This window comes from Natator depressus, chromosome 17 (genome assembly GCF_965152275.1).
Source record: "Natator depressus isolate rNatDep1 chromosome 17, rNatDep2.hap1, whole genome shotgun sequence".
NCBI classification, from domain to species: Eukaryota; Metazoa; Chordata; order Testudines; family Cheloniidae; genus Natator; species Natator depressus.
Window position 1 is genome coordinate 3,215,208 of NC_134250.1, and position 22,916 is coordinate 3,238,123.

General features: G+C 44.6%; 1 protein-coding gene across 4 annotated transcripts in view; it reads left to right on the plus strand.

Moving 5' to 3' along the window:
• SPECC1 (sperm antigen with calponin homology and coiled-coil domains 1) overlaps window positions 1-22,916 on the plus strand; it is a 168,650-nt gene that overhangs the window by 119,950 nt on the left and 25,784 nt on the right. For all 4 annotated transcript variants that reach the window (XM_074974276.1, XM_074974278.1, XM_074974277.1 and 1 more), the window contains 3 exons: window positions 3,250-3,331; window positions 8,307-8,460; window positions 9,743-9,845. In XM_074974276.1, the coding sequence (XP_074830377.1) occupies window positions 3,250-3,331; window positions 8,307-8,460; window positions 9,743-9,845 (339 nt within the window). The remainder of the gene's footprint in view (window positions 1-3,249; window positions 3,332-8,306; window positions 8,461-9,742; window positions 9,846-22,916) is intronic.

The following is a 22,916-nucleotide window of genomic DNA, read 5'->3' on the forward strand; positions in this document are numbered from 1 at the left end:
AGGAGTTTCCATGACCTTTTATATTCTCTCCCTATGGAAGGACACCCCTTTGTTCTGACTGTGGAAAAATCACACAGCAAGATGGAGTTTAGAGTCACATGGGCAAGTCACATGTCCATGCATGACTCAGTTCTTTACAGGCTGATGCCATTGTTTACATGTTGGTTTGAAAATTCCCAGGAAAGCTCAGAAGTGGATTGGGGTCTCCCAAAGTTCAGTGTCAGTTAAGTGTTTCTTGATTGGGCAAGAAGTTGACCAAATGCTTCACTGAGGCTACTTAGAATCAAAACACATTGAGATACCAGTACAGAGCCAATATTCATAACTTCAACTACAAAAATGATACACACATACAGATAGCATCATCATAACCAGGAAATCATAACCTCTTTATAGACACCTCACACGGCAACCTTTGTACAATATTTGCTGCAAATACATAACAGTGGTTGCAACAATGATCTATATGGTCACAGTTTATGTCAATAATGTCACACTACTCTCTTGCCTTCCCATACAGAGTAGGTTATTTTCTATACCCTAAAGGACCATGACTGTGGTATTTGGTGTTTGTTGTCTATACAGACTACGCAAGGTTAAATTAGCTCAGGCACCAGGCTTGAATACTGGCAGGTCTCCTGCAAACACAGCCACAAAGAAATCAAGGCCTATATCTCACATACTGGAGTGCTTTGACTAACTGATATAAAAGACGGTTTCTCTGGTGACAAAGATCCTCTTCCCTCCTTTCTGCCTGCAGCCATTTCTCAGGAAATTGGAGTTTATTTTATGTCATCCGGCCCTGCTGGTGATTATGTAAAAAAACAGAAAGAAACTGAAATGGTCTTCTAGGTTGACCCAGCAGGGATATATTTACTGGGAATCATGACCCAGTAAAAAAAAGGGGGCTAAATTATACAAGTAATCCCTCTCCCCCTCCCTCTCTCTGTCTATCTATTGGTCTCTGTCTCTCTCTTTCTGTTGGTCTTAGCTTGAGATTCATGTATCTAGAAACTCAGGAATGTAAGCTCTGCCACACCAAATAGGTCCATCTCTTTCAATATCCAACCTCTAGCAGGAGACCTATGCCTGATGCTTCGGAGAAAGGTGAAACCCACTCCCCATTATGTGCCTGGCCAATTATATAATGTTGTGCATGTGGAAGAAAAATGGGAATTCCTTCCTGACCCCTGTACTGATTTTCTTGCACCAGGAAGCATGAGGTTTGATAACCTTTGCATAACAACAGATGTTATTCAGCCTGTATTTTGTATTTGTGTGGATTAAGAAGAGAGAGCAGCAAGGATGTGAGAATCTAAACTCATCATGAAGAAGCTCTGAGAACTCCCAGTGATTCCACTGAGGGATCTGACTTATTTACACATACTGGATAGATGTGTACCAGATAGATACTATAGTTGGGTCATATGGTGAGTTAGAGTCCTCCTTTTATCGAGCTGTCTTTTAGATGTCTTTTGTTTCTCAGTTTCACTGGACTCTGAACTGCAACAACCCTTCAATTCCCTGAATCTCGATACATATCTTGGCTACTTCCAGGAGAAGAGTGAAGTTTACAGAGAGTGACAGTGTCTTTGATCTGTGAGAAAAGGTCCGAACTAAACTGTCCATGCCAGAGCTGAGAGGTGCTGAGCACCTGCAGCATCTGTTAAAAGACTGAGTAAGGACTTCAGGATTTGACCATTCCTTCAGATTCTAAAGTCTATTAAAGTTTTTGTCTTACTATGAATAAGGACAGCAACAAAGTGAGAGAAGGGCAGCTAAGATGCAGGATGGTAAATGCCTAAGTGCCCCTAGAAACCAACCCTGAAAGCAGGCAGTTCTAAAGGTCCATTGCTGAAAGATGCTGAGCACCCTCAATTCCCAGTGACTAAAATGGAATTTGAATGTTCTTGGCACTTTCTGGAATTGGGGTCTAAATCCCTGGCCCACTTCCTAGCAAAGAGGGCAGGAGGAGGCTTGTCTGGATGGCTGTCAGCATTGGAGCTGTTGGAGCTGTGATTGGAAGCCTGGCTGAAGCCTGAAAAAGTACTTAGTGAGCATGAGAATGTGTTTCCTTTGCAGAGTCAGGAAAGGAAATTAAGAATGGAATTAAACAGGTGTTCTGGCAGCTTCTATCAATGCCAAACTAAGTGGGCAGTTCTGAAAGCTGGCAGCAGGCCTGCAAGTGAAAAAGGAGCCCTTTTGTGTCTGGTTCATCAAGTTGGAGGTGAAGGAGGAAGGGCTGGGAGCAGCAGATGCTGTCACTTTGGGTCTGCAGCACCAAATTATCTCTGACACTTGATTACCAAAAGAAAAATCTTTGAAAAGAAGGGTCTGTCAACACAGCATTTTGGAGCCTGTGAGAGCAAGCCTCCCAGCCAGGGTCAACCGATTCAGGCTAGCAGGACTCGCAGTAGTGCTCTAAAAATAGCTGCAGAGACAGTGGTTTGAAGATAGTGGTCCCTCTGAAGCCTAGGGAGAGGGAGGGGTGCTTCAGAGCCCGAGCTGCAACTTCAAACCACTCTCTGCAGTTATTTTTAGAAAGCTACTGCGAGCCCTGCTAACCTGAATCTGTCGACCCTGGCTCGCTTGGGTGTGGGCTCCAAAGTACTTTGTAGCCACACCCACAGAGGCTGCAAATGTTTGGGAGCCAAATATATCACTAACTGAAAAGTAATTTCCCTGGATCCTCTACTTTACTTTAATTTTGAATGGCCAGATGATTCAAGGACCACCCACCAAGCTCAGGTAGAAGTAGGTATCCTCCAGACACCTCATCATCCAGGAGACAGAACTTTCTCCCAGGGCAGTCTGAGATTGTGGAATGAACTCCCGCAGGAGCCAAGGTCCATCCCAGACCTTACCACTTTGTACTCCAAGTGCAAGGCACATTTCTTTGACCTTGCCTTCTCTAACATAAACACATGGCAACAGGTATATTTATATTAAATAAAAAATAAGACACACCCTGCCAAAACAAGACACTCCACGGCACATTTCTTCTCCTGGGGAGAGGATGGGAGAACAAAGAACTCATGACAGATGTTAGTCATATTGCTTAATCCACTGCTGGAAGGTGCTCAGGTACTACAATGAGGAGCATGGTATAAAATGCTGAATAGAACAGAATACCTCTCATTCTCCTACTCTGTTTCAACAGTGAGTGAGTGAAGCTTCCTTTCCTTGATTGGCCATTTATCTAACAGTAACATTTCCTGATGAATTTGTCTATGCTTGCTTGTTTCACAGAGGCATACTACTTACAGTAATGCAAACCTGCTCAGCAAAGGAGTCGACAAACTCACAGACCTTCCAGACCTTCCCCTTGCAGGTAAATCACAGTAAATGCACAAAGAATATAAGATGCTCCTTTTTGCCTCCCCTCTATCAGCACAGCTCTTCTCTGTCCTTCCTCACGCCGCTGGGCCATTCTTCCACTTGGTATGTGCAACAAAATGAAATAAACAAGATCTTCAAAATGTCTGAACATTTGAAAGATCTTATCAAGTTCACTTAGCTGTTTCACTCCCATGTGGATTATAGCCTATGGGGGAAAATGGTATGTCATGCCAACACAAACCTGCCCTCTTCACCCCAAAACATCTCTGGCACCTTCATAATCCAGCCAGTGAAACTGGAGATAATTGCATTTTGTGAAGCATGTACGGATTTGGGAGAAATCCAGAGCATGCCGTTTGGAGATTGGTTGGTTTGTTTAAAAATAGGTTTCAGATGAAACACGTCAAATGGTTTCAGATCCAGATGCAGCTATTTAAAGAGCAATCACATCTGGGCTCTAAACAGAATCAATTTCCACGGTTCTCAGGAGATGCAATTGTTATTTCGTGCTCTTGTTTTTGTTCTCCTGTCACTTAATATTCTTTTCCACCAGTATTTACTTTTGATTCCTTCACTAGAGCCCCTTGTCTTGACTGTCTACTCCTGACTGGAGGTGTTGCGGCAGGATCTGTAGCAATAGCCATAGATTAATAGATTTTAAGGATAGAAGGGACCATTATGACCATCTAGTCCAACATCGCTGTGATACTGAAATGTTCTTTGAGGAGTGGAAACCTGATTTCTGCCCTTTCACTGGTAAGCTGATTTTCTGCAATAGTACTCAGTTAGCTCTAGGAGTGTGTCTACACAGCAACTAGATACCTGCGGCTGGCCCGTGCCAGCCAACTTGGGCTTATGGGGCTTGGGCTGCAGGGCTGTTTCATTGCTGTGTGGACTTGGAGTCTGAGCTCTGGAGCCCTGCCACATCACAGGTCCAACAGCCCTGGCTCTAGCCTGAGCCCAGAAGTCTGCACAGCCGTGTTCCATCTAATTTTTCCCATCCAGGTGCAGAATTAATTTTGTTATGTGCACCAATATGGAGGTGATGTGTCATACATCACCTCCATATATCACCTCCATATTGGTGCACACAACAAAATTCATGTGGCGGGGATGGGGCCAAGGGCTTCAGAGTGTGGGAGGGAGCTCAGGGCTGGGGCAGAGGGCTGGGGTGACAGGGGTGGGTGGGGTGAGGGCTCAGGCTGAGGGTGCAGGCTCTGGGGTGGGGCCGGGGATGAGGGGTTTGGGGAGCAGGCTGCAGCGGGGAGAGAGAACTCTCCCCAGCTCCCTCTCCCTGCAGCAGCTCCAGGGCTGGGGCTGCGGGATAGATGCCTCTACCCCAGCCACAGCAGGTCCAGGCCGGGGCTGGGGGAGGGGCGCCTCTCCCCCGACCATGGCAGGTCCAGGGCTGGGTTGGGGTCAGGGGAGGGGCGTGTCTCCTCCAGCCGCAGCAGGTCCAGGCTGGGTTGGGGCCAAGGGAGGGGTGCCTCTCTCACGGCCACAGCAGGTCCAGGTCTGGGCCAGGGGCTGCAGCAGGGCCATGCTGGGGCTGGTTTGGGTCCAGGGCTGGGAGAGAGGAATCTTTCCCTGCAGCAACCCTTAGCGCCTGTGTGGCTCTTAATAGGGTGCTGTGTGGCTGCACAGTTTAGAGGGAACTTAGCTGCCCAGCGATGAATCAGCTCCACAGCCTGAGACCCACAAGCCTGAGTCGGCTGCCACAGGCCAGCCACAGGTGTCTAGTTGTTGTGTAGACCTACCCACAGAGAGAAACTAGAGCCCTGTCTTCATTTTCAGACTCTTCAAATACCCAGTTAAGATTCCACATTCACAATTCAACGATGTACAAATACTGTAGCTGAACAACAAGCCTGGTTACAAGGAATATGGCAGCACAAGTTAACTTCAGAGCTCTGTTCTTCCTGCTGGTTTCTCCTGCCATGCAGTGGACTAGAGGGCAGAAGATACGATACCAATGGAAGGAACCAATTTTTCCTTACAGTTACATCGCTTGTGTTTCATTTTCTAGAAAATGTCTTGCCTGGGGGGTTTACCTGCTGCTCATCATTACAGAAGTTCACTTTCACCTCAACCAGTTATACTAAAACTGAACACCAGTCCTTGAAAGTAAATGCATTCCCCTTCCATAGCTAGCCACTGTATTTTATAAACTGGTGGTTGCTCCTTTAAAATGTCCATTTGAGCTGAAATTTCTTGAGTGGGGCAGTTGACAGCTGACCACTCCCAAAGCACCCAAAAGCCATTGCTTCCCTCCTCAAAGCCAGAAAGCCCTGGGGGAAGGTGACTGCTGGCACCCTGCAGGACAGATGATTTACTCTCTGAGCCATCTCCAAGCCAGTGGCATCAAATGAGAGCTGAGCTGTCATGAGAATACAGCAGGAGCTGGACAGGCAAAAGGAAAGAACACATGGAATTCATGATGGGAACCTGACCAAAGACGCAACAGCAGCTTTATGTAATGTGTTGCCTTCAAACAACAAAGGTAATACCTCCAGGCTGCAGTGTCATGAGAAGAGGAATCTGCTGGGAGCTTGCTCAGCATAGGTCAGAGGATTTCAAGCACAGCTAGTGCATGCTGAAATGCTGCTTCTAAAACCACTCAGCTCAGTGTGGATGAGAGGGGTCTCTTAGCAACTTCAGTGTGAACTCTTGCCAAGGTTACGCTGTCAGTGACTTGTCCTGTCGTGCCAGGGGTTGCTATGAGCTGAGGTGATGATGCACACTGTACTACAGCCACCACTGATGTACACCCAAGGGGCCCGTCTTTTATACGCTTTGGCAACGCTTGTATAGCTTGTTGTGCCAGGAAAAGGTTTGAGCTGAGCTGAGGTTTTGCCATGCTTAGGCACAACAGGGTGAGCCTCAGCTTTAACTCTGTGTGGCTTTCTTTCCTATGACCTCATTTAAACATCAGTGTTTGTATTGCCTGTTAGTTCTCAGATCCTGGCCACTCTGCTGATGCAACTCAGCATTCTCTAGCCACTGTATCACAGAGCACTTGAGAATGAGTCAACTAGAACCCAAAGAGGAAAGGAACATTTTAAGATGAGACTGAAAGATCACAAAGGTAATTCTCAGGGTGAGACTGGGCAATACTCAACCACTTGAGTGACTCCCCAACCATGCAGAGTGGGACGTAGTAGAGAGAAAGCAGAGAGAGTAGTGGTGGAGGAAATGGACGTGGTAATGCAGGTGGCTGGAGTGAATGTTGGCCCCTTCTTCAAAAGCTCGGTGTTCTTGATGCTGTACTTCAAACACTCCCTTCCCTCTGACTCCTATTTCTGTTGATCTTCTCCCAGCAAGGCACAGGGCTTGTCCACACAAACTGATCAACTATCGTGGAAGAAGCTATTCTGCTATAGCTATGACCAACTGACTCCCTGTGTGAACGCTCTGTCCCAGAATAAAGTTTGCTTTGCTGTTACGCTAAAGCTATGCCAATCAATTGCCCCATGTACACAGTTCCTTACTGGAGAGGCTTATAGCTTTCTTCTGTGTAAAAGACCCATTACCTTAATTGAGGAGATAAATACTTTGGTTGCAAAGTGGGAGACCGCAAGTGTAAATCACCAGTAACGATCCACCTCACTCCTGCCCTGGCAGATATTTATCAGGGGAACTGTTTACTGTAACAACAAAAGATTAGGCTCTGGACTCCATGCTGTTTGTCTAGCTTTGCTAATGAGCTTTGATAGAGTAATAGGAGTTTCAAGACCTCCGCAGAGCAAGGATTAATGACTTGCATCATTATTTCCCATTTTCAATGAGAAAATGTAAAGTCTTTCCCTCTGAATCTCTACAACCCCAACTGATAGGCTGCCCCCTACTGACCCAGCACCTGAAACCCCTCCTCCCCCCTTGCAAGCTGTCCTTTGACCAATGACTTGGGGGCATTGGAATGCCTGACTGGCTGTGGTTCTGTTTCTGGAAGTTCCATCCTCAGGAGGTGGACATTCCAGAAGTACAATGCAGCGCAACAAATGGGGTCTTGTTTCTGCCTCTTGGGGCACCCAGTGGGCCTGGGGAATTGGTTTCAGTTAGTGCTGAAGTTGAGGGGAGAATGAGTGGACACTGTACAGTTTTTAATTTATTAATAAATATGGGTAGAAGGGACAAGAGACAGGGGAAGCAGTTATGCTGAACCCAGATCATCCATCTCTAAAGCTAGATTTAAGCTCTCTGTGAATTTAGTGCTGGTAAGTTAGTCTCACTTTGTACACAGAAGAGGTACAGTTCAGCAGCCATTGTGTAAGCTTTCCCTGTACTGCTCCCCAGTACAACGTGCCTCATACTTGATGTCTAGAGAGAGAGGAGTCAGTCTTTGTGCCCCATTTAAGCTTTTGCCTCTCTGCAGAGACTGTCACCATGGAGTTGCATTAGTGCTCTCTGCTGTGATGTGATGTTAGCCTTTGTGATATGGACACTTGTCTGCAAGTAACTTGCCAAATTCATTTCAGGCAGGATGCCAGCCATTGGGTAGTTACTAGTGGGTGTTGCTGCCACCCTGGGCTGGATTTGAACCAGCAGCCTAGAGGCGAAAGGCTTGTCTCATTGCCAGTCCTGTTAATGGCAGGTTAACAAAAAGAGTCTGACAGTGAGCTGGTCCCTTCAGTCGTCTAGTGACCATGTCTAGGGATCAACTTTTGAACCTTTAAGATGGTATATTTTGGTATTTCCCTTCATTCACCTGAGGCCCCCGCTCCCCAGCGGGACTATCAATCACAGGAAGCCAAGCAGCGTGTACTGTTGAAATCATCAAAGTCCTTGCTTGTTACAGTCACCTCTAGTCTGTTCAAGGTTTCCTAACCCCATGTCCGTTTAATGAACAACGGAGTATGTTTGTTTAGAATCAAAGCAACAAGCTACATATTGTTGTGTGCTGCTTGGTAGGGCAGTGATTAATCAGATTCCTCAGGCCCAGAGACTGATGGCTTTTTCTGTTCCCACAGACCTTCTAAAAGGGAGGAGTGAGGACCTGAAACCAGACCATTACCTCCGCAAGAGCCCTTCCCTGGAGTCTCTGAGCAAACCCCCCTCAATGGCCTTCAGCAGCAGGATGCTGACCTCCAGCCCAAGCAGCCTGAGACCCCCCAGCAAACTCAGGTACCAACTCAGCGAAAAATGCAATCCACTGGCCTGAGCCACCATTTTAGTTGGCAAACTGATGGCTGTTTAATTCAGTGGTTCCCAGTCTCTGTGGAGCTCCCATACAGGAAGTGGGTAGGGATGACAAACTGAGGACTAGCAGTGATGTTCATTGTTAAGGAACAGGAGTCCCCAGTGGCACTCACCGTTATATACCAGTATTGGTACAAGCACCAATCAGTGGTCAGGCACTATTGTTGTGGTGCAGCTTTGGTTGTAGCTATAAATAAAATCTAACAGAGAGAGTTTGAGATATGAGAGGAAACCAAAGTATTAATTCTGGCCCATATTGTACATCTGCACTGGAAAAATGCATACATTTTTCTGCAAGTGCTATTAATAGTGGAAGCTTTTAGGGAAGACAAGTGCAGGTGTTTTGACCCTGCTCTGTGCCTTTGTCTCGTCGGTAGTACAGTTTCCACGGTAGCTAGCACCAGTGCAGAAAAATGCGTGCAGATTTTCCCATTTTAATTAAGACTTTTTATTCTGCAGTGGTATTCTGCAGTTGGGAATAGCGTGACCAGATGTCCCGATTTTTGTCCACTGAATGCATCTGATGAAGTGAGCTGTAGCTCATGAAAGCCTGTGCTCAAATAAATGTGTTAGTCTCTAAGGTGCCACAAGTCCTCCTTTTCTTTTTGTGAATACAGACTAACACGGCTGCTACTCTGAAACCAGATTTTATAGGGACAGTCCCGGTTTTGGGTCTTTTTCTTATATAGGCTCCTATTACCCCCCACCTCCCTGTCCCGATTTTTCACATTTGCTGTCTGGTCACCCTAGTTGGGAATGAGCTTGCTGCTCCAGAATAATCAGGTAACTTCTATCCATGGTTTATGCTAAAGCCCCAGTTTTAGAGGTGCATTGATAGAGGTTCATTGAAAATTTGCCTTTTGATGTCTGAAGAGGGAGGTGAAAAGGGAGTGAAGGATGATGATTGCAGCTGTAGAAAAAGTAGATCAAAGATATGCATTCCTTTAGATATGTTTTACTGAGTGCTTCCCAAATACATTTTTATCATAGGCTTTGTTTCCGTTTGTATCCAGTGATCCCAAACTAATTTGTGTCTCAGAGCTAAACACATATTACAACTGCCTGAAAAGATATTCCATATAAGTTGTTTGCATTCTCCCACTGAGAATGTATTGTGCTACCCTGGTTTATCATGTGAATGTAATGTCAAAAGTGAAAGAGAGGAGCTGGTTAAATCAAATTTACTTCCTTCCCCTCCCCCAATTAGTGTGGAGAGAAAGGACCCATTAGCAGCCCTGGCCCGAGAGTATGGTGGCTCCAAGAGGAATGCACTGCTGAAGTGGTGTCAGAAGAAGACTGAAGGTTACCTGGTAAGAAGACACATGCATTTAATTTTTCATTGGCTTGTGCTGTGAGCAGCTATCATTTCAAGGAAATGTGTGTATTGCAATCTGCAGATTTTTCTCTGTTGTCTCCTCTCACTGTGTGTTTTCCATCCACCTTCTTATCGAAAGCTCTCTCTAACCCTCAAGTCCCCAAAGTTACCTTTGGGTTAAGTGACTCGGTTTACTTCCCATCATATGCTGAAGTATTTGCTTCATCCAAATGTCACTGAAGGTCAGCAGTAGAGGGTATGTGAGCCGCAGCTTTAAGCTGAGGGCATATGTCTCAAATGCCATCTTAATGTCTTTTCCTTGGATTTCCTCTCTGAGCTCTCAGAAGATGCCACTTCTTATGACCGTTCTGTGAAACCAAAAAGATATTGCCCGGGGTGGCCTTGATCAAGAGGGTCCTGCTGTCTCCCTGATGGCCCCAGTAATTTTCCTCTTGACTGGTCAGCAAAAGCTCAGTAGCACTGGAGGAATTGTTGCTATGTCATATTATAATTGGCTTTATGCCCAACAGTCCTGTTATTGGCTCAAACAAATGTAGAGAGAATGGACTTGAAAGCTTTGATCCTGATACTTACGTGTTTTTGAGGGAGCTGGATAAAAGGCTGATAATGGAATGAATCCCAAAGGACTGCTGTCTTTCCCTTGAGTGTTGTGTAAAGTGCAGTGTAGTACTAACTGTACAGCAGCGGAGAGCTTATTTTGAATGAAACACAGCTTCTGCAGCGATTGTCCAGGTAGCTGCCAACTCTGCGTTTCTAAAACGTGTGATGTAAAGACCGCGTGAACAGAAAGCTTCGATTGGATGGCCAAGGTTCTGTCCATGCAGGTTCCCGGGTATATTCACACTGGTCTAGAGCCATCACCTTATTGTTGAAATGTACCATGTCCATGAATCATCTTGCAAATGCTGTTTGTACTGGTAATGCGAGGCTCTTTCTGGTGAGACCTTACAAGCTGAAGGCCTGTCTGATCTGGCTGGATACCATGGCAGTGTTGTGATACAGAAGTAGGGATTTGCCCTCCTGTCCTACCCAGAATTTCCCCTCTTCCTATTCTGTGCAGTGTGCTGTGCTCAGGTTGGCTGCTGCTCTTCATTTATTGGGTGGCTGCAGGTCATTGTCTATGTGTGTCGCCTATGAAGCACTTTGGGATGAAAGGAGCTATAGAAATGTAAGATGTTTTAAATTACCCTGAATTCCATGTAGTTTAGGACTATTTAAAAAGGTAAATGAGATGACCTGGGTAATTTAGGCTTGTCTATCTGACATCAATTCCAGGCAAGATAATAAAGAAGCTGATTCAGGACTTGATTAATAAAGAATTAAAGGAGGTTAATATAATTAATGCCAATCAACATGGGTTTATAGAAAATAGTTCGTGTCAAACTAACTTGATATCTGTTTTTGATGAGATTATAAAATTGGTTGATAAAGGTAACAGTGTTGATATGATTTACTTGGACTTTTGGTAAGGTGGTTGACTTGATATTGCACAACATTTTGATTAAAAAAAACTAGAATGAAATAAAATTAGCATGGCACACATTAATAGATTAAAATCTGCTTAACTGATAGGTCTCAAAATGTAATTGTAAACAGAGAATCATCAGCAAGTGGGTGTGCTTCTAGTGGGGCCCTCAGGAATTAGTTCTTGGCCCTATGCTATTTAACATTTTATCAATGACCTGGAAGGAAAATATGAAATCATCACTGATAAAGTTTGCAGATGACACAAAAATTGAGGGAGTGTTAAATAACAAAGAGAAAGTCACTGATAGAGAGTGATTTGGATTGCTTGGTAAGCTGGGCACAGGTAAGCAATATGCATTTTAATACAGCTAAACGTAAATATATACATCTAGGAACAAAGAATGTAGGCCATACTTTACAGGTTGGAGTACTCTATCCTGGGAAGCAGTGACTCTGAAAAAGATATGGGGGTTGTGGTGGGAACATGAGCTCCCCGTTTGACACTGTGGCCAAAAGGGCTAATGCGATCCTGGGATGCATAAACAAGGGAATCTCAAGTAGGAGTAGAGGGGTTATTTTACCTCTGTATTTGGCACTGATACAATAGCTCCTGGAATACTGTGTCTAGTTCTGGTGTCAAAAATTGGAGAGTGTTCAGAGAAGAGCCATAAGAATGATTATAAAGCATTGGAAGTTGTGCCTTATAGTGAGAGATTCAAGGAACTAAATCTGCTTACCTTAACAAAGAGAAGATTAAGAAGTGATTTGATCACAGTCAGTAAGTACCTACATGAGGAATAAATATTTGATAATGGGCTTCAGTCTAGCAGGCAAAGGTATAACATGATCCAATGCGTGGAAGCTGAAGCTAGCCAAATTCAGACTAGAAACAAGACCTCAGTTTTTAATACTGAAGGTAACTAACCATTGGAACAATTTCTCCATCACTGGCCATTTTTAAATCAAGATCAGCTGTTTTTTTTCTTAAAGATCTGCTCTAGGAGTTATTTTGGGGAAGTTTTCTGGCCTGTGTTGTACAGGAGATCAGACTAGATTATCACAGTGGTCTCTTCTGGCCTTGAAATCTATGAACCTGTGGTTACGTCTACACTGCATACTGCTGGAGGTGATGTGTAGGGTACGTGTAACTACATGCCACAGTGAAAAGCAAGCTGCATCCACACTGCAGTGTGTAGCTACACACATCAGCGAAAGGCTCTGGTTGGGGGACGCATCAGGGAAAGGCTCTGGCAGCAGGGGGAGCTTCCGGAGCCTTTCTCTGCTGCCTCCCTCACTGCCAGAGCCTTTCACTGCGGCAGGGAAAGGCTCCAGTGGCAGGGAGCTGCTGGAGCTTTTCCCTGCTGCCTCCCCAATGCCAGAGACTTTCCCCATGGCAGGGAAAGGCTCCGGCAGTGGAGAGGCAGCAGAATGCTGCACTGCTAAAAACAGTTATGTAGACAAGGGAGGCACTGCTTGGGTATTTAGAGACCCGTGTAGGGTACGTACCCACAGGATTCAAGCCTGTCTTTACCCTTCTTGCCTAAGCAGTGCCTCACCATCTACACAGCTATTTATAACTGTGTTGGGGGGCATGCAGCTTAGGTACTCTACATGCCACCGTAAGGAGCGTGCAGTGTAGACGTACCCTGCTAAACTATTCTACCCGCTGCCATTTTGTAATCACTTTATAAATTGTGGCACATTCTAATTCCTTATCACATTCTTTGTCTCTGCCATTACAGAAAGAAATTCTAGCATGGAATACCCGGGTTTAGGTAGGATGTTACCTTCCACAAACTAGGGAACTTCATCATAGGTTGCAACATATCTCGTCTTATGTGATGCTTGGAGTTGTGTGTAAAACCCAAGCTAATGCTTGTACTGAAAGAAAATTAGGATAGACTTGTCACTTCTGTGCAAGTGAGAGCAAGCCCAAGGAATTGACTGGCTGAGCAGAGAATGCCATGTTTACCTCCATGCTTTCTGTGTCATTACCAGCATTTGGTTCCAATATTTGAGAATTATGCAGTGAAGGCATTAAAGTTTAGCAGCTGGTTCTGACCTATTGCTATTGTATCATTGCTCTTAATGTTTCAGAAGTGGGGCGTGATGACAAAGCTTCATCCCAAGCAAGAGCTCTTGGGTAGCTGTGGTTTGTGTTTGACAGAGACAAACCAGGGCTTTGGCTGTGCTTCTAGCTGAACTTTTGGGCTGTAGTAGGCATTTAGAACAAGATGAATTGTTGTCTGTACACTGTGTGTGTGAGACACTCTACTCTGTAATGTTGACATTTTTCTTTCATAAGAATAATATTGTTTGTTACTTAGGATAGAAGACAAAAGGATTTATTGCCAAATAATCCATGCCCTGGAGCAAAACTTTCATAAACAACAAAACACATATTTTTAAATAAACAATTTTTTTTCTCTCCACAACTAGCTCCTTTATGAAACTTTAGCTGCTGGAGCCAGCACCTTAGAAGAAGAAAGACAGTAGCTTTTCCCTTTGAAACAAATTGATTTGGAGACCGTTTTATTGTTGTCTGGTAGTGCTGGCTCATTCACCAGGCTACTTACATTAACTGATTCATCCTCCCATTAGCTACTTATGTTAATCGTTCGCCCATCCTCCTTGTGAAATAGATACGTTATTACTGCTCTCATTTTGCATAGGGCCAAACTGAAGCAGAACGACTGAGTGATTGGCCTAAGGATGTGTGTCCAGAATGGTAGAGCCAGGATTAGAATTCAGGTCTTCCAAGTTTCTGGTCCTCGCCTCAATCCAATATGCCATGCTGCCTTCTCATATAGCTGTATGTTCTGTGCAGGACTGTAAATATAGCTGTACTCCATTGCCCTCTGGCCTTCTGAAAATCTCTAGGTCTCAAAGTTTGACTCTTCCATCCAGTCCTTTGCAAATGCTATATGAAGTAAAAGTTGGGGTTGGAAAAGACCTGTTAGGTCAACAAGCCCATCCCTCTCAGCCAGTGCAGGATTGTTCCCTATAGTGTTGTCCAATCTTTAAATGTCCCATTAAATGGGCTTCCACAATTTCTCTTGAGAGACTCTTCCCAATTTGTTGGAACTCATTTACCGCATCATCATCTTCATCATTGCAAATCAAGCACCACTTGATTGATCTCTAGCAAAGTGCTTAAGGTAGGGGTCCGGTTGTATAATCAGTCTATGTTAATCACTAACAATGTTGTCATGCCACCAAAGCTTTTGGTGCCCATGTGATCGACAGTCATTTGTTGGTCTTCCATTCTAATGATATGTCCTTACCAAGAAAGTTGCTGAAACTGAACCAGCGCTGATGGAGGTGATTGTTCAATTCCTGACGTTGTCTTGTCACTTATTATGGAGCAGCTGATGAAGACTACGAGAATCAAAAATGTCAATCTGGTGCCCTTCAGCCTTCCTCAATGCCCACGTTTCACTTCCATACTACACAATTGGTGTAGACGTGATGTCACAGCTTCCCCACAGAGGCTGCTGAAGAGTCCAAAACACGGCTGTAGCTGCCGATACTCTTTCGGGTATCATTCAGCACTGTTTGTGACACTTCCCAAATTGAAGCTCACTGCTAGAAGCTTTCCCAGATTGTCAGCCAATATTTTCTTTTCCTTAATGTCATCCTGTTACTCCTACATCGGACTAATGCTGGTGCTTTTAGTGGCACTAACATGCCTTTGCCAGTGTATGGATCAACTCAGACTCTACAGGTACCAGCCCAGTACCAAGAAAGCCAAGAACTCCCATGCAACAAGAAAACAAAAGGAAAAGTCCTGTTTTTTTACCCTGAACCCAAGAAGTGGGGTTAAAATATGTTATTGGATAGCAGGCCACACATGAGGCATGCAGGGCAGTCTGGGTCTACATGTTGTTGTTCCTTTTGGAATTAGTCTCTGGAGGGAAAATGTTCATGGTTCAGAGGACAGTGAAAGCCTTGGGTTTATTTACAGCCACTGGAGTGATCCCACTACTCACCTGGCTGCACAAAGTTTCAAAGGGAGCTGTATGACCTTTTTGGCCTGTGCTCTGGTGAAGCTATTGTTGTCTCCATGACCCTCCTCCTGTTACTGTCTTTGCTGAAGCAAAGTGATTTGCCTGAGGTAGTTTTTAGAAAGGGCAGTCATACTGCCTGTATATATGCGCCAAGAGAACCAGGAGGGGCTCTGATTGGGGGGCTGCCAGTGGGGTTTATCACCTACAGGGTAAGTTTTCAGAGCAAGGTCTTAAAGGGGAATGAACAGATTGGTTTATTGTGTGGATTTTGCTCCTCTCCTCACTTCGTGCTCTCCTTCCCCCCACTGCCCTACTTAGAGACAGTTTCTTTTGGCTGTCTTCATCAGTCTCACTCCCAATTTCCCTGTACAGTGCATTCTCTGAGACTTCTTGAACTTTCCCACCGTGTTTCCCCTGCCATGAGGCCCAGGATTCCAGGCCCTAACCTCCATCAAGAAGGACTGAATGTAGCCCAACTTTGCTTCCCCATGAGTCCTGGCCTCCCATGGCCTTGCTGATATTAAGCTCCATATGGAGTCTTTATGATTCCCAAGTATGAAGAACTGGAATGAGTTGGAGAATGCCATCCTCCCTCCTGACTCAGCTGCTGCCCTCAGCGGGGAATGACACAATGAAGAAGGCTTTTGTGCTGAACCATGTTAATATGCATGGCCACTTTGTATCTTCCCTTCACATGGTGCCTGTGCCTCAGTTCACATCACCAGTCACAGATAAACATGAGCAAACCCCAATGTACTTGGTCATGGTGACTTCCCACCAGGTTTCCCCTGCTATGAGGCGCAGGATTCCAGGCCCTAACCTCCATCAAGAAGGACTGAATGCAGCCCAACTCAAACCCCATCAGTCAGCTGACTCCTAATTGGAACTACAGAATAGGAGACCTCCCACCTGACTGCCCCGCTCCATTTTCAATAGCTGAGCTTGCTGCCTCTTAAACTCTGTGTCTGTTGGACAATTCCTGATTTGAGTTACTTAGCTTGGGGGAGGGAACTCCTTCCTGTTTAAATTACAGGGAGATTAGATTTGATCAAACAATTTGAGCTGATACTCATGGTGTAGACCAGTAGCAGCTACCACTCATGCCCCAGATCCCCCAGTGAAAGCTGGATCGATTGGCTAGGAGAGTGACTGGGGATGAGTCCCAGGGATGTGTGAATAAAACCTCGTCTTTTTAGAATGTTTTAATCTGGAGGGGGTAACACCCCTTCTACTATTAGTAGAAATGTACACCCTACTCCTGCCCCTCTCCCCTGTGTTGATCAGTGAGAAACATTCCTCTTACTTTGATCTCTAGCATCATCCACAAGAGGAAAAGTAAATACACATGCGGAGAGAGACCCTGGAGGAAGCTGAGAGAAGAGTAACAAAAATGATTAGTGGAGTGGAAGGTATGATTTATAAGGAAGGACTGCAAGAGTTTATAGCTTTGTTTTTTTATGCTTATTGCTTAGCTATCTGTCTATGGTATTTCTAAAGTAGATATCACTTTGGTATTTAAGCAGTGGTCTGATAGTTAAAGATGGTAAACACTAAAGAAGAAGAGAAATTATTTAGAGGCATGTAATTAGGAGCCATAAAATGAAATAAAGGGGGAAATAAGGTTTAATAACCAGAAAAAAATACCTGACAATGAGATCTATTATGCTGTGGAATAATCTCTCATATGGAGTGGATGTGTCCTTGCTAGGGACACTTAAAACTAGGCTGGATGAAACTGAATAAATGCCCAATAGGAAGCAATCCTGCCTCGACCTGACTGATAGGGCATAACAAGTCCTTGCCCTGCCTAGGTCATTCTATAGAGGAATCTCTTTCTGAGTTCCTTGTCCTGGGTGGTGTTTGGCATTTGGGGCAACAGTTTCAAACAGTTATTCCTCTGTTGCTGGGTTGTTTTGTGTGTGTGTGATGTGTTTAATTTCAACAACAAAACAGAATTATGTGGAACTAAAGCTTGTGTGATGAAAAGTGGATGGGATAGGGTCAGGGGGTTTTGTCAAGACAGCCTTCTGCAGCTGAAATATAGTTTTTAAATTCATGTCCGTTTCAGGCGCACACACCCTTTCAAACCTGTCATTTCTCTTACATGAACCCATGCAAGAACCCATGCCCTTTCCTGTGGCCTCTCACTCTGCACGTGCGCGCACACCTCGAATGTACCTCCAGCTCTCCCAGCTTGCTGACGACATGATCTGCAATGTGAGGTAGTGACAAGATGACCAGATCTGATAACTGCCTACGTGGCTCTAAAATCCAATTACCACAAATCCTCTAGACTGTAAATGATGGCTCAGAGGAAACTATTTCTGTCAAAACAGGTTTTTCTGTTGTTCTGGTCTTTTTCATCTGTTTAAAAAAAATTATGCATCATAGCAACATCAGGAAGTTGAAACTTGGGTGCCCCCTTCTAGTTATGGAGTAATAGGTTCTGTTCCCCTGAGTCTTCACTCCCTGCAGCTGCTGAGAGTCCTCTTTGTTGCATTATCACGCTCCATAATCCTATCATTAGTGGCTGTGGTGGTATTTAAGTGCTCCAGTTCTCTTTACTCTCTGTGGAGACCATCTGTCAAGGAGCCAAATCTCTCCAGATTAAACCTATTACCAGCCAGAGTTGTATTATGAGAACATAGGACATCAAGAGGCACTTATCCCTGGGTCATTAAAAATGGTGCTATCACTCTATTGCTTCTGCCACACACGTCCTCCCGAGTATGGGTATGTTAGTTTCACCAGTCAGGTAGGATGAGCACTCTGTTTAGTAACAATGGAAATGGTATCAAGTTAGTGAATACCAATTGCTTAAAAGAACTGCTTGGTTTTCCCATTCTTGTTTCCAGCCACTAAGCAGTTTATTTTTTGTGGGGGGAGGGGAATCAGCATGAAGAGAGTTTTACGAAGCTGAACCCATTATCCCCAGAGTAATAGGACAGTAGCTCGTGGACTCTTTCCAACAAACTTGTAATGGGTTCCATAAGAACTCTTCTTGAAGAGCCAATATCTTTATTATGGCCTCATCTTTGCAAATCTCTTGAGATTCCTTCCTGTATGGAGGGCCACTGGTTGGGAACCAGGGCATCCTGCAACAGGCACAGGTGAGATAGCAATTAGAGCTATAAACTCTGAACATTTTAAAATCTTGGTCCGATATAAGTTCCCTGTCAGCACCCCCAGGCTGTTGCATTATGTCTGCTCCCTGACCATGGAAATTTCAATCCATGTGGTCATGGTTAGTGGCAGAGGGCACTTTCACTGGAAGCCAAGTCATTCCCAGCAGTAGTGGCACCAGTTTGAGGGACTACATAGGGATCCCAGGTATTCATTTATTGGCTTCAGAATGAGCACCAAGAAAAGGAGTACTAGTGGCACCTTAGAGACTAACCAATTTATTTGAGCATAAGCTTTCGTGAGTTACAGCTCACTTCATCGGATGCATGAATGAATGAGTGAATGCATGAGTGAATGCACAAATGAGCACCGCTTCTCCAGTCAGACTCAATACCATCTTGAAGGCTCTCAGCAGCACACAGAAACTACAAAGTATTTTTCATTGTGCTCTTCAGTATGGCTGGACAAGCCTTGGATCTCTTTCCTTATAAAATATTCTTACAGTTCTGAGCAAAGCTATACCAGAATGGTTGGCTTCCCTTCCCTTGGTTTACAGAGTCATTTGATCATGAAGTAGGTAATAAGAATCCCAGAAACATTATGCATGTTTCAGAAAGTACAGTTCGGAGGTTGTAGGAGCTGTTTATGGGACAACAGTCTCAGAGAGTTGTATTGTCTTCCACTTGTTTATTCTAAATTAGCCAAGCATGAAAAGCCAGCGGCTCACTCTAGTTCTTAGCAATTTTGTCTCAAAGTTCTGGAGATTGTCTCTTTAGGCTGCCTTTGCTTGAGACAGAAATAATCTTAGAGATGTGACTTGGGAAGGGGTTTGGGGTATATGGAACATAGAGTGATAGAAATGTAGGGCTAGAAGGGACTGCAAGAGGCAATCTAGTCTATCCCCCTGAGGTAGGACCAGGTAAGCCTAGACCATCCTGAAAAGTATTTGTCTAACCTGTTCTTAAAAGCTTCCAATGATGGGGATTCTACAACCTGTATTGTAACCATTACAGTGCTTAACTATCCTTATAGTTAGAAAGTTTATCCTAATATCTAAGATAAATCTCCTGTAAGCCAGCTATTATTTGTCCTACCTTCTGTGGATATGGGGAACAATTGATCACCATCTTCTCTATAACAGTCGTTAACATATTTGAAGACTGTTATCAAGTTCCTCCCCCCTTTTTTTCTGAAGACTAAACATACCCAGTTTTTAAGTCTTTCCTCAACAATCATGTTTTCTGAACCTTTTTATAATTTTGTTGCTTTCCTCTGGATTCTCTCCAATCCGTCCACATCTTGCTTAGTGTGGCGCCAATACTGAACACAGTATTCCGGCTGAGGCCTCATCAGAGTTGAACAGAGCAGAACAATGACCTCCTGTCTCCGGTTAATACACCCAGAATGATATTTGCCTGATGCATGCTGGAGATGAACCCTTTACCCTTCGAAAACATGTTTCTTCTAGAAATATGATACCAGCCCTTATTCTGGATGGAAATGTCTTTCTTTCTGTTTGGGTTGAACTCACCTTCAGTTCCAGTAAGTGCCGGTGTGAAGAGGTCTCCAACACTGAGTCATTCAATGACAATCTACTGTACAATGCTTATTTATAATAGTGCCTTCCATGCACAATATCTCAGCAAACTGTCTAAATAAACCCTACAGTCTTCCCAGGGCTACTCCATCTTAGAGTGAGAGACAGAAATTTGAAGTAGATTACATTTCAGTTTCCTTTCCAAAGCATTAAGTGCATCTGTTCAGTGCTCTGCCCACCAGCAGCCTCAAAGCCCATGTTTCAGAACATGCAAGAAGCCAGCGATTCAGGATCATAAGATGCAATGTCCGTGCAATAAGGATGCAAAAGCCTGGGGAGATAAACAGAGCCTGTGCCTCTGCCAGTATTTGCTGTTTGTCAAGGAAGTATTGCAATGGAGGACTGATTGACTCACTGGCTTGTCCGTGATATATGGAGCCTTTTACCCTTTGGTTCCCAATTCAAATCCAGTCCTAGGCAGTAGTGATCAAAAGTGCTGGCCTATAGTATATGAAATGAGTTAGTGGCCTATTAGAACCAAGGAATTGTAAGATAGGATCATGTATATATGGTCCATCTAGTCCAGTATTCTGACAGTGGCCAGCCAGCGCCATATGCTGTACAGAAAGGTCCAACCTCCTCTCCCCCCACACCATAATTGTCAGTTCTATACTAACATGCCCATGATGATGGAAGTTTCTTCCTAGCTCCAGGAAGTTAGTGGTTTGTGTCCTGAAGCAGGAGAGCTGTCATCCCTTTGTAAAGCTTTATCATGAGAAGTGTAACAGCTGCTTTTCTTTTTAGTCAGACAATGATCTAAACCTTTCTCTAGTCCAACTAAGCGCGTTGCACGTATTACTTTGTCCATGTCTTGTCTCTGACCGTATTCTAGTGAACAGCTGCCTGCGTCAAAACCCCACCATCATGAATGATGTTAGCTAGCACCCAAGTTGGCAGTCTCATTAAAGAGGCCAAGGAGAGACTGAATCAACCCTCCAAATCAGGGCTGAGGCACACTGAGCATCCTGTTCCCATTTTGTGCCTAGTATAGGACTTTGCTCACCTGAGCAACCAATCCAACACCTTTCTCCAGCACTAATGTAACAAACCTTAGTTGTACAGTCTTGAGAACTGTCTTTGGTGGCCAGCAGAATCCCTGCAAAGCTGCGTTCTGTCCTGGATGAAGACAGAACCACAGAGCCTATTGCATTCTGACTTCCCAGATGCCCTCGGACTGCTTTTGAATGATGGATTGATTCTTTTCTTTTTTACTTTTATCTTTTTATGTCAATAAGGGGCATGAAGTCCTTTTGATAAACCTCTGAATTGTGTTGACCTCTCTCTATCAGAGAAGCTGTTACCAAATCCCCTGACTAAATATATAATTAATCATTAGAGCTAGTTAAGCAGAGGCATTCTGTAGTCTGGCAGTAACACAAAGAAGTGGATGTGCAAGTTTACAGGCCACCTTTGGAAATGTGCCCTTTACAGAGATAAGAGGAGGTAAATCCCATCTGTTATTGCAGATTGTTTACAAGCACTTTGGAAAGGTCTAGATTCCCGGAGCACTATGATTCTGTGTGCTAAAGCTCACCAGCAAAACGACTTCTAGCTAATGTGAACTGGCTGAAGGAAATCGCGGAACCAAAACCAAGTACATTTAAATCTCAAATGTGAATCCATTTCCTATACGAAGGGCTCAAGCTAAGTCCCTAGACTGGGAAGAAGTGAGAGCTGCTCTCTCCTGCCATAACCTGGATGTGGCAACCTGAGACTAGGGTGTGCTGGCCCAGTTGTCTCTTCCCAGTCTGCTGATTTTAAAAAGCTGCTGTTTTAAGGGCTTGTCTACAAAGTTATACCACTTTGACCATCCCAGTATAGTTAAAGCTGTACACCCCTCCTTATAGAGGTGCTTTATACCAGTACAGCTATTCCCATATGAGAAGGGGGATAAGCTATAAGCTATCCCCACTAGGCGCTGTGATAACTATTTCACTTAGGGCGTGATGTTTTTAACCTAAATCATCATACAGGTATAAAGTCTGTTTGGAGACACTGCTTTGTGACATTGCTGCCTGAGGAGTGAATGAAATCTCAGTGACGAGATAACTGGCTCTGTGGATGAGGGGAAAGCAGTGGACGTGTTGTTCCTTGACTTTAGCAAAGCTTCTGACACTGTCTCCCACAGTATTCTTGCCAGCAAGTTAAAGAACTATGGGCTGGATGAATGGACTATAAGGTGGATAGAAAGCTGGCTATATTGTCGGGCTCAACAGGTAGTGATCAATGGCTCCATGGCTAGTTGGCAGCCGGTATCAAGTGGAGTGCCCCTAGGGTCAGTCCTCGGGCCGGTTTTGTTCAATATCTTCATAAATGATCTGGAGGATGGCGTGGATTGCACCCTCAGCAAGTTTGCAGATGACACTAAACTGGGAGGAGAGGTAGATACACTGGAGGGTAGGGATAGGATACAGAGGGCCCTAGACAAATTAGAGGATTGGGCCAAAAGAAATCTGATGAGGTTCAACAAGGACAAGTGCAGAGTCCTGCACTTAGGACGGAAGAATCCCATGCACCGCTACAGACTAGGGACCGAATGGCTCGGCAGCAGTTCTGCAGAAAAGGACCTAGGGGTTACAGTGGACGAGAAGCTGGATATGAGTCAACAGTGTGCCCTTGTTGCCAAGAAGGCCAATGGCATTTTGGGATGTATATGTAGGGGCACTGCCAGCAGATCGAGGGACGTGATTGTTCCCCTCTGTTCGACATTGGTGAGGCCTCATCTGGAGTACTGTGTCCAGTTTTGGGCCCCACACTACAAGAAGGATGTGGAAAAATTGGAAAGAGTCCAACGGAGGGCAACAAAAATGATTAGGGGACTGGAACACATGACTTATGAGGAGAGGCTGAG